This window comes from Haliotis rubra, unplaced genomic scaffold, assembly GCF_003918875.1.
Source record: "Haliotis rubra isolate DU_JTF1 unplaced genomic scaffold, ASM391887v1 Scf163, whole genome shotgun sequence".
Lineage (NCBI taxonomy): Eukaryota > Metazoa > Mollusca > Gastropoda > Lepetellida > Haliotidae > Haliotis > Haliotis rubra.
Genome location: NW_025765592.1, coordinates 454,064 through 474,036, shown reverse-complemented (window position 1 = coordinate 474,036; position 19,973 = coordinate 454,064). Strand labels below are relative to the sequence as shown.

The following is a 19,973-nucleotide window of genomic DNA, read 5'->3' as shown; positions in this document are numbered from 1 at the left end:
AAGTGGACGTCGCATCGGCATTAATTTCAGCCACTTTGCGAATAGTGAAAGTGGTGTTAAATTTTAAGTGTACACCACATGGCCGCAGGGGCGATGGAGTAGCGTATTGGTTCAAGCGTTCGCTCGTCACGCCAAAGACCCGGGTTCGATTCCCCACATGGGTACAATGTGTGAAACCCATTTCATGAGGCATGTCTAACGCTGAAAAAATAATGACTTATCACAATTTTCGTAAACGAAAGGTATATTTTATCGTGTAAATAGTAGAAACATTAATAATATGCATCCAAGCTGATGTTAATAGCGGTTATTAATGAAAATCTTACCTGCTTGCTGTAACTAATTGTAAACATCCGGTGCATGTTTTCAGTAGACGAGACGTCTGCTTCCTTTGAGTCACGCGCATCAAAAACTCGTGCAGCGGAAGTGTGTTCTGATTGGTTAAACGCGTAACCATGACATCTCAGGGCGATGCTGGCAAACACCTGTGTGAAATATACAACGCTTCAAATCTGATGTGACAGTTTTTCTACAAATAGTCTAAAACGACGAAGGCAGCATTTGAAAGGATCTGGAACAGTGGGGCCTTGGTGTGTTAGCCTTGTGGGTAACGCTTTGTCTCGTTAGGCAAAGATCAGGGTTCGATTCTCGCTGGGAAACGCATTCTCGGTTTCTTAAGCAGTGGTATGGCTTCAATAGTTAGGACAGCGGCGATTAAGCCGATTTTCTCGTCAAAATACATTTACCACAAGACTGGGTAGCCTAGTGGTTAAAGTGTTCGCTCGTCACGCCGAAGATCCGGTTTCAATTCTCTCAATGGATACAATAGGTTAGGTTGTGTGCTATAACATATTGATACAGCGTCATTAGAATAATCATCAATTGTTCGACTGAAATACAATCTAACGTCATATTTACGGTATCTTTGGGCATTGTGTAATAAAGCTACTTTAAATCGTAACAAATTTTATTTTAGCTGATGTCAAAACAACCTAATATGGTTCATCTTCGATATGACCTCTGCGACAGCGGGGTCTTATACACTTTTCAGACCAATCAAAATAGAAAAAGAAAGAGATAAAAATCGCATGACCACCCGATCCCGTTAGTCGACTCTTGAAACAAGCATGGGTTGCTGAAGACCACTTCTGATCCGGATATTCACGGGTCGAATGCTCGTTGGAACTATAGTACTATCATTTACAGACCGCTGCCATATAGCTGGAATATTGCTGATTGTGGCGTTAAACAACAAACAAACGAAAAAAACAAATAAACGTTTGTCTCTTCCCCGGCCCTCCAAATCGGCGTCGTTGTATAAGCTCGAGTAACAGATTCATGAACATAATACAAATCTGTTTTAATCATTTCCCAAGTTTCACCAATCAACGGAGGTCACGTGAGGGCACTTGAGGAATTTGCTGCCAATGTATATTCATCAGTCTAATGCTTGGAGTGCTTGTTAATTAGCCTCGATTGGCATCTTGCTGCCTTTGGTGTAATGACCACAATCGTAGTGGGGTCAGTCAATTGAGTGTGAAGTGCATGCAGAAAGTTTGGCCAGCATGTCCAGCGTGATTTTAAGGGTAGTCCCCTACACTTCTCGGTTCATTTTGTCTTTTATGTTTAAGCAATATTATATCTGAAAAATCACTCAATGATTCTTCATGATTATATTTTTTTTCAAAAGTAATTTTTTAAAAATGATCCGAAATACACATCTGCTGGAAGGTGTCTTAGACATCGTATCCTTGAGATTGACTAATTTGCTTCTTTCGCCATAACAATTTCAACATTTCAAACATTGTACAGGTCATGTGGTTGCAAACATTCATGTCTTACGTCAGTCTAGTAACACGATATCGGATTCATGTGAAAATAATAACCTATAGTTATATTTATAATCGTATGATAATTACCGGTGAAGATACGGGTTGAAATTAGTCTTCAGCAACCCACGCTTGTCGTAAGAGGCGACCAACGGGATCGGGTGACATTCCATCGTATCCCAATTGCGTAGATCGATGTTCATGCTGTTGATCGCTGGATTGTCTGGTCCAGACTCGATTATTTACAGACCGCCGAAGCATAGATGGGATATTGCTGAGTGCGGCGTAAAACAGCAAACAAATAAAAGCTAAGACAAGCAAGACTTGGTTATTCGATAGTGAGGTTTTCATTCGTATTATGTAGCGAGAACTACGGTCTTATATAATGGGATTGTTTAAGTATTTTTATTCGGGTACTTTAGGCGATATTATATACACTATATTAATGAGTAAATAAGACCCGGGTTCGATTCCCCACATGGGTACAATGTGTGAAGCCCGTTTCTGGTGTCCCCAACGTGATATTGCTGGAACATTGCTAAAAGCGGCATAAAACAAAAAACTCACTCAAGCGGCATGGGTTCTCAATCTAAATGTACACAGTAACGAGCAGATTGAAATGTGGATTTATTAGTGAATATTTTCTTTTGCACGACACTTACAAATATATGGGAACGGTGTCCTGTTTAGACCTGAATTATAACCTTTTTTTTCTGATGAAACAATGTTTTGAAACAACATTTCATATTTCTATTTGACAGTTTCATCAATTCTTTGTCGTATCATTTTTAACATGTCTCTAGATATTGACAGTTACTATATTTCATACAAATAACTGAGAATTATGGACTCGTACATAGGACTTAAAACTTCAGAGTAAACAACTTAATTATAAAACATCCATTCTGTGCAATACGGATTCGGTAGTTTCTCTCAAATTTACAGGACGTCGTTTTAAACGAAACTGTCATCTTGAAACGGGTCACACAAAGCCGTGTTTGGTTGGATTTGAAGATGATTTGCGGGACGCTTCTTCTAGTAATGCTGACGATTACCAGACTATTTTTAAAATCTTCCCAAACTTTTGATTATCAGGGGAGAGTTAGTGGGTGAGTTGTATTTTTACGTCCCGTACATCACATAGGCACGTATTTTTAAAATTAGATCTCCTTCACCATATTCTTCTTCTAAACGTGTAACGTAGATCAAATTCAGAATATGTTCACAAATTAGATCACGACAATGTTTGCAGATCAATTATAACCTACATTTTCTCATTCAAAAACACTAGTGACTTTAACACAATAATATTTTGAGACCAATTATGTTTTTTCCGCCTCAAGGTGGACTATGGCCTGATTGACAGCTGTCGCCCATGGCAAAAGAAATGATGTTTGTGAAACTCCTTACAGTGGTGTCTTAATCCCAAACACAACATTACACACCAGAGAGACACGTTGCGCGCTCTGAACCGGAGTTTGCCGGCTCATCTGCCTCTGACGGTATGACGTAATCAATTTCCCGTTTCAACCCAGACACCCCTTTGATCTTTAGTAAAGACCAGCATCCATGATCGGTCACGCAAATCAACATGGAAATTAGAGAGAAAATAAAGGTTAAGGATTTCCGGATCTCCTTAATGACACGCCTAAATATTTCGCAAGATTAAACCGAGTGAGAAACTTAGATAAAGAAGATTTCATGCAGGACTTTATTAATGGAATTAGTACGAGATATTTGTTTGTGTGAGAAATACGCATAATCAATCTCTACATCATCATCATCATCATCTTTGTAGAGTGCAGCAATGTTTGCGAAATTTGAACAAGTCATGCATATATATTACACTGGGGATGATTGACATGAAAACTTTATATATTAATAACCAACAGTAAATTAAAATTGATAAGGAGATCTGTCTCACTTCACACACACACACGCACGCACGCACGCACGCACACACACACACACACACACACACACACACACACACACACACCAACACAAACACAAAATTGAGAAAAGCGAACACATATTTGCCTGCTGAGTGTTTAGGGAAGAGGACTATATAGAAGTAACTGTACCAAAACAACTTATTTCAGTAGTTAAGGATTCATTTTGTTCTGATCAAATTATTTCCGCTTACTCATATATTATCTTGCCTAAAATAAACCATGAAACGTTAGTTGAAAACTATAATGCGTTCCCGTCCGATGGTCCAGTTGTAATTTAATATTTATATTTTAAATTTTGAACATTAAACTCCTTGTAATTGCCAACAAATATTTTTACTTTATATTCGTAACAATTAAATCAAAAAGTTAGTGAAAGGAGACATTTTTAGAATGTGTTCATGCATGTCGAAATATTTCACGTGCATCGACGAAATCATGCGCGTGAAATTACTTTCTATCCGCCATGTTTATTACGAAAACGTTGCCCGTGTCAATCTCGACAAATATGAAGCGAGTTTATTTCGAAGACCCCCGAACCCCGTCAAAACAGGACATATGCACTCGTATGGTACGGGAGCGACTCAAGAGGAGGTAATTCTAAAATACCGTGGCGCTAGTTGGCGCGATTTCATTGGCTGTTTTGTCCTCTGCGCATCAAATTCAAACCCCGGAAATCTAGCCGCTCGTGTATTGTTTGGGTAATGGCCTTCAGGTAATTGTACTGTTTTGAAGAAAGAAATCGCGATATTTCCATGAAAATGAAGCCACAGTGAGTATTTAAAGTTTACAGTGTGATGCATGATGCAATAGTTTCAAGATGGAGTCTCTCAAAGTACGCGATTGTTACTTTTGTAATCGAAAAGTTCAAATAATTGGCGATGCATTCGACGTGGATGGGGCAAGAACGGGATAAGTTTGTCACACAAATCTCCGTGATATTAGATTTCGCAAGTCTGACAAGGTCTAGACCAATGATTGTTGATTTTGATGACAGATATACTACTCTGTTTGCCTCTGTCATCAGTAAATAAACATTGGTGATATTTCAAAGGTTTGTTGTTTTAGAACCTCATATTCACTTCTATGCAACTGGCAGTTGTGATTGTCAGATGGCTGACAGTCTGTGACAAATCGAAAAACCGCTCCGCCTTAAAATAACCAGAGGAAATAAATACACTCACTAAAATTTACGAAACTTTACCGAGTCATTAATGACATTATTTAATGTCACTGTGTGAAGTGGTTACGATTGACCATGGTATCCTACTGCAATACCCATGAATTGAACCAGAAAATTTGAGAAGGACCCATCTGCCATGTTTTCAATGCTGTACCTAACTATGACAAGCATTAGGCCAATGGAAATGGATTAAATTAACATGCACCTTCTGAAATTGAAATATATTGTATGATTTATGTCATTAAACTTTATGTCATTATACTCCAAGCTAAATGAATCACCAGATTATTATACCTATAAAAACCTTCAATGAAGAAAAATAGAAAATCCAAATGATGTGACGCTCTCTCCACATACACATTCAACCATAATATTAAGATATGTTTTTCTTTTACCTCTTTCAAGAAAGAATATTTGTGGGAAGACTTGTGGAATTGATCAGTTCTACCCTGGACTTTATTTCAGTTGCAGGTGAAAAGTATTTAGGCAATGGCAAATATATATCATAAAGATAAAAGACCAGGGGTTGCAGTCATGTTACTACTTTTGAAATGATAAATGCATTACTTATGCATATTTATATCCTGTGAACAATATATTCTTGTCATTACCCTGATCGTCAATGTCTGATAAGTGATTCAGATATTATATTAGACCTCTAACATCTCAGGACCCCCCCCCTCCCTCCCTCTAATTTCGAGCACTGCCTGTCATGTCTTTGCATCGATGTATTTACCTTATGTTTAATGTTGAAGTCCATAGATTCAACTTGTGAAGATCCGGATTAGAATTAGTCTTCAGTAACCCATGCTTGAGGCGGCTAACATGATCAGGTGGTCATGCTTGCTGACTTGGTTGACACGTCATTTTATCCTGGTTGCGTAGATCGATGCAGATGCTGTTGATGACTGGATTGTCTGGCCCAGACTCAATTATTGACAGACCGCTGCCATGTAGCTGGAATATTGCTAAGTGCAGCATTAAACAACAGCCCAACCATAGATTCAACTTCAGTAGGAACACAGTTAAGGCTGGATTAATTTCATTACACCTCAGACAACTGAAGATGAAGGCTTTTAAGAACCTAGACTAACATCTTGTCTTTGAAATGAACATATTTTACAGAAAAAACTTTTCATTAAAAATGATGAAAAGGATCCCAGAGACTTTCTTCATCTCAGACTTGCCACATATTGTAGACTTGCCACATATTGTAGACTTGCCACATATTGTAGACTTGCCACATATTGTAGACTTGCATGGGCTTTCTTTGATATATTTGTTTCAGGGTCTGTATGACCATGATGACAGCCTATCAAGAACCATACAGTTTAATGTTGTAGTCAGTTGTATCTGTAGCGTTAAGATAATTGAGATATGATTCATATCCTGATACAATACTTCATAACCACACATTAGAATCCTTTGTTTTCAAATTTCCTGCAGCAAAGAGGGGATAATGGGTGAGAAACGTAAGTGTGAGGCACTGTGCACAATACCAGGAAATACTGAGGATTCTGCTTAGACTAATTCTTGAATATTGTTGGTTTTTGGGGTACTGTTTAAACAATGTTAAATGTTTTTCCATCAATTGTATTGTAATGGATCGTATGTATCGGATACAAGAGTTGTAAATCAGTGGATTGTCAGCCTCACATTGCAATACAACATTCTGTACTGCTTGATCGTTACACAACTAATGCTCAGTGAAATTTATTAGTTTTGGAACTAGTTGCCAGGCAAATAGTAATTAGTATGTATATTCTTTCTTTACACTACAATCTCTTGAAAATAATCTGCAGCATACAAGACTGAAGAGAAATAGGACTGTGATATTTTGGTCTTCCTAATGTGACCTTATAAAGATGACTTACAGACTGGTCTGGACTTTATTATGTGTTTATCAAGCAATGTGCTTTTGGGGTAAATGCAGTAAACGTCATCGACCCCTGTTTAAATTTCAAAGACAAAATGCATCATTTTGATTGCCGTCTCTCATTAATGCTCTTATGCCAAAGGTTGAAGTTTCAGGATTCAAACACAGGAGTACATTTCTGGATCCGTGGATAGGCGTTAATGTTTCTTGTTTTGTAATCAACCCTAAATTTCTATTTGTTCTTGCAGGAGAGGAAAGACCCCTCGGAAGAGAAATGGGACCCAACAGTTTGATCCGGTTGAGGTGGGTTGAATATTGACAATTGTTAATTGTAACATGGAATAAATGCTTGTACCATATTAAGAGCAGTATCTTTATTACCGGACAGTTATCACTGTTGGATGAAGCACAATGACTGTAATCTTAACTTTGTCTCAGCGCAGTGCATGTGTTGATAGTCAAGATAATAAGTTGTGCATACACAAAGAAAACTATCTTGCTTGGGAGTTATCTATAACTGCTCCGAGGCAAATATTTGATTACATGTCTGCAGCAAATGATAAAATAATTCCCAGTTTAAATAAATAAATCCCAATTTCTTTGAATTCTTGAAAATAAGAATATTGATTTTAATCCAACTTTGAAAAAAATCATGATTTTGTCCATATTTGTATGCAAAGGGGACTTCGTTTGGATTTTTAGATATTTTTGATAAATTTCTACTAGGCTATGCTACTATTGTTAAACTTGTTTTGTAAACTTGTCGATGTGATTTGTCAATATTACTCGATAGTAATAACTAAAAATACAACCTGTTTGACTGTTACCATGGTTACACTTTTGAAAATTACAGGTATATTGTCGTATTCGCCCCCTGGAAAACCCAGAGGAACCGCTGTGTGTCAAAGTCTTGAATAACCGTGTTGTAGAGCTGACCCCATCAGAGGTAAGTTCTGCACTGATAGTCTAGTTTCACAGCTAGTGCATGTCTTTTCTACTTGGCTGTCTGAAGTGTTTCTCCAACCTAAGAATACTGTCTGTCAGTGAATGCCTTCAGTCAGGATCTACTGTCTGTGCACTGGTAGTTGAAGTGTTTCTCAAGACCACAGACAATCTGATTTTGTTAAGATCATTTAAAAGGGCTCGATTTCTGTATTTAGGAGCTGCTCTGGTGCAACATAAAACTGCAAAATGCAATGCCATATTTATACAAACTTGCACCCAGTGACTCATATTTTGTCTTTCCAAGATCACATCATAGATTCAAATCGCTATTATTGGTTTGTATTACAGGGGGGTAAGCGCAGTAGTTGGAGCTTTAAAACAAATGCACGTGCGGTACGTTATGAGCTTTAATTTAGACCAACCCTACTTGTTCTCGGTGTTTCATTTAATGTACATACCCAGTGTAGGAAAGATGTAGAAAATCTAGCCTGTCCACAGGACTGGCAGGTCAAATTTTTTACCAGTCCTGCCAAAACCTAGCCTGTCCTCCAAATATAAATAAAACACCTTCGGCAGTAAATATTCAAAAAGGTTATAATCATTATATATATGTCATTGGTTTGCTAAAATTGACCCGACATGAGGACGGACTAGACATTTTTTTTAACCCGTCCTCCACAAAATTCACCCGTCTCGGACGTTGGGACGGGCTATCTTTCCGACACTGACATACCCCCTTGTAATACAAACCAATAATAGCGATTTGAAACTATGATCATTTGTTAAACAACTTTTATCCTAAGTTGAATAAAATTCTGAGTTTTAAATGTTCGATTGGCAAGGTCAAATTATGAGGATGTGCAATCTCAATTTCACCCTTTTCGATTTACTTTTTTGTTTAAAGTGAAATTCATCGGTACTTTTTCACTGCAAATAGACTATAATTATTCTGATGTGATACCCATGTGTGTGAATCTGATATCCCTCTATAAGGGTCACATGCAAACTCAGTGGTATTTGTTAGCAATTTGAAGTGGTCAGGCTCTGTGTTTGTTGATAGTGTCACCCTGGTATATTGTTACTCATTGATTTGTTTCAAATATTTCCAGATCACTGTTGCTGAAATACTGCTCAGTGTAACTTTAAAAAAACAGATTTAACAACCTTCCCAACCAAAGTAAAGTTACTCAGATTCTGTATGAAAAAGAACAAGTATAGGCTGATGGAAATCAAAATGTTAAATAATTTCTAAAGCATGAAATGTTAATTTTTTTATTTTGGACCAAAAAATCAACGCAGGTCAGTGTTTAGGTATTTTCTGAGGATATTATATGTGAGTTAACTTTCAGCTGTACATGGGGAGACGCCAATGGGATGTGGAAGCAGTAAGTCTGTGGCCAAATTCCTGGCTTGGAGTAGATTTAGTCTGCTTACCGGTAGTTATGCTTTGTGTGGCTTGTAGTTGGGTTTATTCAGTATGTTCATGCTCATCCTAGAGTCTTCTGTAAATTCCATGTTGTTAACTGTGTGGTGAGACTATTGGGAATGACGTCTTTTTGGATAAGTTTTGACATGTTGAATCCTTGCATATCTGCTAAACACTTTAAGGGATTTGGATAGAGAACTTTGACAATGGGCCATTTTCAGGATTATTAGCCATTTTCTGAATTTAGAATGGGCCACTGCCCTTTTATCAATAGTAAACTTAAAAATTTTAATGGGCCATTTTTTATTCTACTGTGCAAAATGGCCCATAGAGCCTGCCTTTCCCAATCCCTGCACTTTGAATTAAAAAGTGGAAATCAACGTTGCAGCAACTGATTTTTGTCTCTGAATATTTAAAGACTTGTACAGCTTTTATCTGTCTGTGGTTGAATACAACTGAAAATGTTGTGAAAATAATAAGTCTCCCATGATAATACTGAACACATGAGAATCTACAGAAAGTTCATGGATTTTGTTTCAGATTTAATTGGAAAGAGATCTTTCTTCCTAGACTGACTAAAGATTTAATAGGCCACAGCTTATTTCAGCATGTTCAGGCTATCGATTTGATTTAACAAGTGTTATATATTTTATTTGTCTTGGGACTAACAGACCTGTGGCAATGTGTAACCTTCCTGTTGTAGAAATGTTTTGTACAGCATGATGAAATATTTAACGTTAGTCTGGACCATTCTTATCCATTGTCTGAGATCCAAGCCTCCACCATTAACAAGTGATGGAGATATATCTCTTCAGAGAAGGATTCAATTTCTCTTATTACCAAAGATCTCTTCCCAATCTTTGTGTTGGTGTGTGAGTGAGGCAATGTACAGGTTTGATCAAATAACAGAATGGTCTTGTTGAAGTATTTAAGTTTATTAGTGGGAGTCCTGGAAATAACTGGCTGTGTATTTTCAAATTTTGCCAAAGTTCTGGCATCCACTACAAGACAGACTGTTATCAAGCTTACTTGATATCTCCATTTCTATGTGAGAAATACTGTGAACACATCTGCTGACGTAGCTTCCTATTGTAGGTGATGTCACTGTCTCCAAGTCTTTTATCATCAACTTTGTACAGAATTTCATCTTTTTATTAATTTGAAATTAAACCTAATTAAACCTTAAGCAAATATGTTCCTAAAACCACTACCTCATTCAGGCTGGATAGTTTTATATAAAAGAGGACTGTTTGTCTTGAAATTTTATCTGGAATAGATGTTTTGAAGGATGTTCTGATACACGTTTAACACAATTTCATTATGCTAATAGTAAGTTATACAACCAGTTGTATAGGGGTAACTATTGAGGGGGAAACAACTATTGAGATAGAGATAGTCTATTGTGACCAACTATTGCAATACTATTGCAATAGTTTTTTCTCCTTGAATTGTCTCATTTGAAGTCATTTCCCAAATGTACGTATAGTTTATATGAAAGAAAAACACCCGCTCTGACTGGGTTCGGTATCCCGGGTGCTTCGTTTCTTGGGAAGTAAACCCAAGTAAAAAATATTGCACTTTTGATTTGCGATTGTACGCTTACAATTTTGTTTATATGTTTTTTCATAATCAGCAATGTATATTATATGTCCTGAGTAAGTGATAATTGTGTTTGAATTATGTTTGATCTTTTGGTTGCATGTGACCTTTAAAGTAGTTTGTCAATGTAATAGTTGACAAGAAACTTGAAACCCAGATCAAGTAAACAGTTAACACATAAACTCAGTGAAGCTGCAAGTCTACACTCTAAATCAAAGTGAACGAATCTGGTACTTCCTGTAATTTGTGCTGCACATTTATCATCAGAAGTCAATTACTAAACTGCCGATAGTCACACATACTATTGAAGCATCAATAGTTTTTCGTTTCTACCAATGTACCATCCGTTAATTGCTATCAGAGAGTGAACAATTTCAATGCATCGATAGTTCGATGCATCGTTACAGGCTTACAGTTGTATCACAGGTAAATAGTTCTTCACAAGGAGATGGGTCTTCATGCTGAAGTGCTCAACATCGTTATTAGTTTGGTTGAAGGCAGCAGTCCCTTGGTGTTTACATCTTTTTAGAATACATGAAAAATGCATGGACATCAAAATGTTTAAACAAGTGTGTTTACAGGTATGTAAATAGTACTAAATACCATTATGCTACAACATGTCCACCACTGTAAGTGTGATGAACTGTGAAGTATGATGATAGTTATTTCAATCATGACAGAAGAGTGATTAGACAGCTATTTCGTTCATCGTTTATTTAAATCAGTATGAAGCTATGGTAATGAATGGACCCAGCATGTATTTATCATATAACTAGAATGGAGATGTCGCTGGGCAGATGCTTGGAATAGTCTTTGTCTTGATTGCCAACTGTCCAAACCTGTGCATTGCTTCACCTTGTTTTCCCTGCTTCCTAGACCAGGTGATGTTAGTTGCTTTGTGCATGTGTTTCTAACTTATGTTTTCTGCCGTTGTAGACCGCTGTTAATAGGAACGGACAAGCCAAGGAGGTAGGAGCTTGTTGTGAAGTGTTGTTGCCGGGAAAGTCCCAGTGTGATGTAGACAGTGATACAATCTGCTGAGTGAAATTTGAAATATTTGCCCAAAATGCAGTGGTGCTGTTTGATACAGATGGCCTTAGGATATGTTGGTGATATCAAACTTCAATATGATATTCTATGTCATCAATTTGATAAGAATTCTGGAGGATATTTTGGATGACGATCAGTCTGTCTTGTAGACAATGAACCTATCTGATTCTCTGTAAATGTTAAATTTGGATTTGATAATAATAATAATCCTCAACGGCAATTTTAATCAGGGTTGACAGAATTTGTATCATAGCTTCTTTTGACTTTTGGTTTAGTTAACAAGAAATGATAGTTAGTTTTGGCAGACCAGTTGTCATATCTTTTCACTCAAGTGGAACAGAGTTGTCAGCTAATGATAAGTTTTTTAAATACAGCAGAGAAATTGGACCTGTTGCCAAAAAAGGGGTCTTTTTCAACTTTTGAAGAATATAAATGTGTTAAGGGTTTTAACTGTGTTCTGAAATAATTCTGTTAAGACTTATATGGATTTGAAAATATGACATTATTTAACTTATTGTTTAGACCTTTACATATTTTGCATTATTGATTTTTGCTCGTATCTTCTGTATTTTGACTGCATGTTGAGGTTGAATCATTACATGGTGGAGCTTGACATACATGTGCATGTTGGTGACGTTCTTCATACTGTGCTTTAGATCTACGCTAGTTTGGTGGTTTTCTTAGATTTAGAGATTTGTGTGTTTGTGCGTGTAGTGGCAGTTGTAAGTATTTTTTAAAACTTTTTTTCTACTAATTTTGTGCTAATGCATTTCAGTGTTCCATCTTGTGTTCTGATGAGGAATGTTGGATCATTCTGCTAAAATCAGCTTTTGCTGAAGAGTATTTTTGTTTATAGTAAAAGCCCAGCCCTTTCTGAAACTGAAAGTAACACATACAGTTGTAATGTAACGGGGTAAGCCGTCTCCATTGTCTGGGGGCACTGGTGGCTTAGTTCTCTACCTCACCGCTATTCGCTGTACAGAGTTGTGTGCCCTTGACATGCCAGAAATTCATGATTGTAGGTGTGAATTCCTGTTTGTCGTGGAATATTTCTAGGTTTGTCAGCACTCTATCCATGCTCGTGGGTTTTACAAAAATGGTACCGATTTAAGACCTGCATCATTCTGGGCTCTCTTCCCACATTAATCTGACATGCTGTGATAGCTGGAATACTGTTTAAAACAGCATGGTGCTGCCATTCATTGTGTGGAGAGTTTGGGTTTTTGTCTTGACATTCAGTACTGCAGTGTCTTGGGAAATAGAAGTGAAAGTTCCAGGTTAGAATTGGCCTTCAGCAATCTATGCTTGTCGTAAGAGGTGAGGTGTGGTGAGGTGAAATTGGGTTTTACGTCGTGCTTGAGAATATTTCGCTCATATGATGGCGTGTATATGTGTATGTGCGGCTACTTGTACTAGCCCAGATTGAAGCTGGTTTTATAGTGCTAGCCCACTGAGATACCATGCCGCAGTGAAGCATGAATACCCCACTCAGACACATTATACTGACTCCTAGCCGACCAGTCCTTGTTGTACCCATTAATGCCGAGCGCCAGGCAGTGACCAAGAAGTACCATATTTTAACGTCTTTTGGTATGACGCGGTCGGGGAACGAACCCGTGACCTTCCGCTCTCCGAGTGGACGCTTTAACCACTACACCACAGAGGCGGTCGCTTGTCGTAAGAGGCGACGGACAGGGTTGAGCGATCAGACTAGCTGATTTGGTTGACACATGGCACAGTATCTTGTATGCCAGTTGCTTAGATCAATGCACATGATGTTGATCACTGTATTGTCTGGTGCAGACTCGATTATTCACAGATTGACGTCATATAGCTGGAATGTTTCTGAGTGCGGCGTAAACCTAAAATCACTCTCACTAGATTGATGCTCATGCTGTTGATCACTGGATTGTCTGGTCCAGACTCGATTATTCACAGACAGTCGACATATAGCTGGAATATTGCTGAGTGCAGTGTTAAAGAACAAACAAACAACATGTGGAGTACAACTTGACCTACTTTCTGTCCCAGATACAGTACACGTTCCAGCACATATTTGACGAGTACACCTCCCAGAAAGCCATCTATGACTACGCGGCCCTACCTCTCGTAGAGGACCTGATACACGGCAAGAATGGTGGGTATATTCTGATTGGCTAGTCTCCCCTCCCAGAGCTTAGGTATTGTTTAGTTGGAGCCCTCTCATTTTACTGGTCATATTTTTTACCCTTACCAGCTCGATGGCTGATAGTGGCCCTAACTCCGCAACAAGTGTTAATAAAATTCCCATTGGGGAATAAAAACAGGGTTTGAACAGGCTTGAAAATGCCATAAATGTCACGTTTTACCCTAAACATCCCCTAAATTTGTTAGTTTTGAAAAAAGCGTGATTTGCACTGAAAAGGCTCTAAGTTTAATAAAAACTTGTCAAGTTGTGATTTTACAGGAAAATAAAACATAAAAAATATGTCATGTATGAGTCAACACTCTTATATATTGAATCAGGTCATTATGGTCACTGGTCATTATTGTGGTATATTAACAATGTCAGCATGGTCAAAACATGTGTAGATTGATGTTCATGCTGTTGATCACTGGATTGTCTGGTCCAGATACGATTAATTTTTCCTTATCCTGACTCATGAGGTAAGAAGCAATTAAGCATGAGTCAGGATAAGTATAAAATATCAATTTTAATAAAAAAAATGACATTTTACAGACCCAGATGCCATATAACTGGAATATTGCTGAGTGCAATTTAATAATAAAATTACATTTACATAAAACTCATTCACTCACTCACTCAAGTTATTTTTTGTGTCAACTCCACAACTATTTTTTCCAGGCCTTCTGTTCACATACGGCATCACATCGTCAGGGAAAACATACACCATGACAGGCAGCCCCCAGGACCAGGGTATTCTGCCAAGATGTCTGGACGTTCTCTTCAACAGCATTGAAGGCTACCAGGCCAAGAAATATGTATGTTGTCTACAAAAAACACAACACTTGCCTAGAACACTTTCAACATATGACACTCAAAAGGAGTTTGAGAGCTGCTGTTTCAGTCAGATTATCATAGACCTGTGAAGATCTCAGTTAGAATTGATCTTCAGCAACCTGAGCTTGATATAAGAGGTGACTAAGGGGATCAGGCCCCGATTTATTGAAACAAACTTAAGTTTTTACTCAAATTTGGACAATTTGAAACAGTTGAGTTTCAAACTCAGTTTCATTTCTAAAACTAAAAAGACAAAACAACTCATGTAACCTATCTACCAAACTCAGATTGTCTACTAAGTTTGAGTTTAACATCGATTTCAATCTATTCTGGGAAATGCCTTTTCTTGTGTTTTTTTCAAGTTTGAGTAAAAACTGTAACTTAAGTCAAAACTCAGACATAAGTTTGTTTCGAGAAATCGGGGCCAGATGGTCATGCTCACTGACTTGGTTGACACAAGTCATCGTACCACAATTGCGTAGATCGATGCTCATGATCTTGATCATTGGATTGTCTGGTCCAGACCACTGTGAAATATAGCTGGAATATTGCTGAGTGCAGCGTTAAACATATATTACTATAAAGTTATAGTGACAGATGAACTGCAGTCGTATAAAAGAACTGGGATTTCCTTAACTTGTTTTGAGTAGTATACATGCTCATCCCGCATAATTGTCATTAAGTTTTATTCTGACCATGTGGCTTATTGGCTATGCATCCCAGACTTTAACAAATTCAAAGACTGCCTGCAGACAAAGGTCACACATTTATCTGTCAGTTTTCAGGGTTGGAATAGTGTGTAACTGATATTCACTTACAACATACTGACCTGACCAGTTGTCAGAAGCTGGTGGACTAGTATATTAAATACAGTATTTGTCTATGTTTTGCATATTTTAGGCTATCTTCAAAGTTCCTTCTTGAAATGAATATATATTCCAGAAATTCCACTCATCAGTTTCCCAAATGTGCTATTCTCACATGAAGTTTGAACAAATGATTCAAAATGTCATTTTATTCTAGCGATCACATATTTTTGTTTCCACATGTAAAGAATAGCTACAGGAGTCAGAAAAGTCTATACATTAGTGGTGGTCTGGATTAATTGAAATAATCGAAGATTGGTCGCAGTGACTAAACGACCAAGCAATCGATCATTTTTCTCATAATCGAACACAAACAATTCTGGAACACTTGTTTCCATTAAGATGGTTTTGTCTGTTACATTTCATGACCACTACAAGCCCGTTCCAAGTCATGGTTGAATTTATCTTCAAGACGCAAAGAAATTAATGTTCCTAACCTACTAGTCATCCTATAAAAAATGTGAAATTTGCCAATGCCTTTTGTGCAATTTGCAAAAACACCAAAGAACTACAGGGTTTTTTCTTTATTTTTTTGTCCATTAACAACAATAATCAGGAAAATTTCATAAATGACGCTAACCAATTATTTTCGATGATTGATCGGTTGTAATGAACCAATCATCAATTATGAGATTTTGACCAATTCCCAGCACTACTATACATATAGTTTTTTTGTGGCAGATGTTCCGGCCAGACAAGATGAACGGATTCGAGGTGTGCACAGAGGCCGATGCCATGATGGAACGCCAGAGGAGAGAGATTCTGCCTGGTCTGACTACACCCAAGACGCCATCTACCCCCAGACACACGTAAGATGCTAATGAATCTGTGCCTATATATGGGTGTGATGCGTGGGTACTTAAGGTTCAAAGAGACCCCTAATGACATATTCTAGACATAGAGGACTGAAATGGATAAAATGGGGTAGCCTAGTGGTTCAAGTGTTCGCTTGTCACTCCGGAGCCATGGGTTCAATTCCCCACATGGGTTCAGTGTGTGAAGCACATTTCTGGTGTCCATCGCCGAAAACGTAAAATCAAAACTCACTCACTCACTCTTTGTAATACTGATCACTGTATTGACTGGCCCAGATTCAATACAGGCCATTGTCATATAATTGGAATTTTAGCTTGTTGTAAGTGGCAACTAATGGGATCGGGCGGACAGACAAGCTGACTGGTTAACACATGTATGTCATTGTATCCCAATAGTGTAGATCGATGCATATCATGATGATTATCTGGTCCAGACTTGATTATTTATTGGTATATAGCTGGAATATTGCTGAGTGCACCGTTAAACAACAAACAAACCAACACACAGATAGGAAGGATAACAATATATGGATGAACAACTTCGTTATAGCTGTGAGAGCGACGTTTCGGTGTAGGTTCTAACACGCTTATCAAGCAAGCGATGACGGTGGTGTTGGAACCTACACCGTAACGTCGCTCTCACAGCTACAAAGAAGTTGTTCATCCATATATTGTTATCCTTCCTTATCGCCTCAACTTCTAAATGCCTCTCAAAGAAGTCAACACACAGATGTTATTATTATTATAGGACATTTATATATAGCGCACATATCCACGCAACTAGTGCATGCTCAAGGTGCTGGTATTTTTATTTCTATTTCTTTTTCCTCGATCGTTGATTGTCAATCTCAACGGCACATCGTATTATCAATCTCAACTCCCTGAGGAGTATACAACGCTTGCTGGCACTAGGCGCACCGGTTATTGTGGCTTTCTCATCTTAACGAGGTTCAGATGTTGTTACTCAGTGGTGTGTGAAGCAACGGTTTTCTTTCCAGTGAGAAGGTTGCATTTGGCGGCGACAGTGGTCGGAACCGAGACCCGTCCAAAGTTGGCAACATAGAACAAGACAATAACTACGGTGTGTTTGTCTCCTACATCGAGATCTACAACAACTTTGTCTACGACCTACTTGAGGAACTGCCATACGACCCAATCACAGGCTATAAGTAAGTGTGCAAGTTTTAAGTTTGTTAAATGATATGAATACATGTTTTAAATCGGTGTAAATACTGGACTGAATGCAGATGAATTTCCATCTGAATGTTTTTATTGCATCTCTAAGTGAACCTACAGTGGATTCAGATTCCTTGGACACCTTGTTGACAGTGTAAAAGGGAATGTGATACAGTGCAATGCAGTGATGACTTAGCATAAAATCACTGCCAAACTTTTCTTTTGTTTGTAAACAAACATTCATATTGCAAATCTAGTCAGAGCTTCGATGACAGCAACCGCACAACCTATGTAACCTAAGGGTCACTACACAAATTGAAATAGTGTTCCACGTTTTAGGATGTTTTCTCAGTGAAAGTAGGGGCGGTGGGGTAGCCTAGTGGTCAAAGCGTTAGGATGTTTTCAAAATAGGGGCAGTCGTCCGCACCGAAGACCCGGGTTCGATTCCCCACATGGGTACAATGTGTGAAGCCCATTTCTGGTGTCCCCCGCCGTGATATTGCTGGAATATTGCTAAAAGTGGTGTAAAAAATACACTCACTCACTCAGTGAAAGTAAACCATTCTGTCTGTCAATTAGTTGTGTAAACTCATCAAAAATGAAAGCATCAAGAAATATACACACTATTTTGATTGGACAGTGCAAGATGCAGAGCTACAGATAACTGTTTGGGTCATTGAGTTATGTACTCACTTGTGTTCATCTCAATCGGGTATCCTAATTTTTCTTTGAGTAACCAAATAAATTGTACTCACCTCATTCAAACTCAATTGGGTATTTTGCCATTTTCAATTACATTTGAAAATATAGTAAAGTTTAAATGTTAATGTTTGTTATTTATGTTTAATCTGTAATATGAGAAATGATAAGAAAGACTGCAAGTTGTCAAGTTCATGTCCCGAAATAGAACATTTCAGTATACTTCAGTTATTTTATCTATCCACTGGTACGCAAGCTAAGATTTGACATTTTTGTGTGTACGCATGTAAGATGACATTTATTGAGTATTTACAAAAATTCAAGCTGGATGGTCTGATTGTGTTTTATGAACACTGATGGTGGTGATATACTCATTTTATCCTCCTCTCCCCAATGCAAGGGAGATAACTGGCTGTAAGAGCTCAGTTTCCAGTTGTGCTGAACTTGGCTATTGTTTCTTGGCTCAATTGTAGGGGCTGTTAAAGGCACTATATCACACCACACTTCTCTCAAAACATATAATTTATCTCTCTTAATAATACTATCAGCCCTCAGTAGGGCTACAGATAGGGGGCGTACAGGCGTAATGTACGCCTCAAAATCAATTAAATACGACATAATATAAGATTTCAAGCGTATCGTGTACGCACATAAATACCTTCGTACGTCTAACATTTAATTTCTGTGCGTATCGTGCAAATGGAAAGCTATTTCGTGTTCAGTTTCTTTTGCGAAACACGATTTGACACATAAGGAAACCCCGACAGTAGGAATCCCTTGCGTTGCCATGCAACGATATGCGTCACTATTTTTTGATTGGCTAAAAACTACACTGTTCCTATTTATATCCAGTCGGACCTGACATTTTGCGCATCACACGGTCGCTCAGTTATTTCTCACGCGTCTTCAAATACAAATACATGGTTGGAAAAAGTGGACGATGAATCGTCCAGACAAACCACATCAACTCGCTCACACAAAAACATTTCGGTACTCCTTCAAAATTCTCAGTACACCTCCACTTGCAATATGATGTGCAAGTACACTCACACCCCCAAAAGTTATCTGGAGCCCTGCCTCAGGGAAGCTACCATATAATTTATTCCAAAACAATTACGTATATATAGATTACAATATAAAATTAAAAAGTTTGAATTAATTAGTGCAATGTTGCATTAGACTGACTCTCCAACCCTCTACCGGCCGAACATTATTTCAATTGAACCCCATAGAGTTATGTCCCTTGGAGCTCTCTTTACGAATATCCTACGCACAACTTGTGATTGCAACCTGTTCGACAAGCACCGACAGCACCGCATACAACAGTTTTTGATGTATGGAGCAGTTGTTTACATTCCATATATAGCAAGTGTTCTCTGTTTGGATGCTGTTCGCCTCAGAGTTTCAATTACCAATATCAGGCAAGTTGTAAGGAATAATAAGTCCTTTATTGCATCAGTAGGAAGCTAGAGTGAGTGCATATGCCCCAATATATATAATATCCGCCAGAGTATTGTCGAAAATGTGTGACATTGTGCCTTTAAGGGTTCTCTCCC

The 19,973-nt window shown here is 38.0% G+C and overlaps 1 protein-coding gene and 1 long non-coding RNA gene across 2 annotated transcripts in view; one reads left to right on the top strand and one right to left on the bottom strand.

The window, feature by feature from the left end:
- Positions 1-474: 474 nt before the first annotated feature.
- Positions 475-19,929, bottom strand: LOC124271746. The gene is made up of 3 exons (XR_006897118.1): positions 19,739-19,929; positions 15,557-15,563; positions 475-485 (listed from the first exon to the last, which is right to left on the bottom strand). It is a non-coding gene; the product is annotated as an uncharacterized LOC124271746 (long non-coding RNA).
- The window catches only part of LOC124271744 (kinesin-like protein KIF23), a 30,548-nt gene continuing 14,830 nt past the window's right edge, over positions 4,256-19,973 (top strand). The window contains 9 exon segments of the mRNA XM_046706912.1: positions 4,256-4,375; positions 7,089-7,143; positions 7,694-7,786; positions 9,135-9,170; positions 11,747-11,779; positions 13,892-13,997; positions 14,706-14,842; positions 16,409-16,536; positions 17,541-17,711. Coding sequence (XP_046562868.1) covers positions 4,290-4,375; positions 7,089-7,143; positions 7,694-7,786; positions 9,135-9,170; positions 11,747-11,779; positions 13,892-13,997; positions 14,706-14,842; positions 16,409-16,536; positions 17,541-17,711 — 845 coding nt within the window. The 5' untranslated portion in view covers positions 4,256-4,289.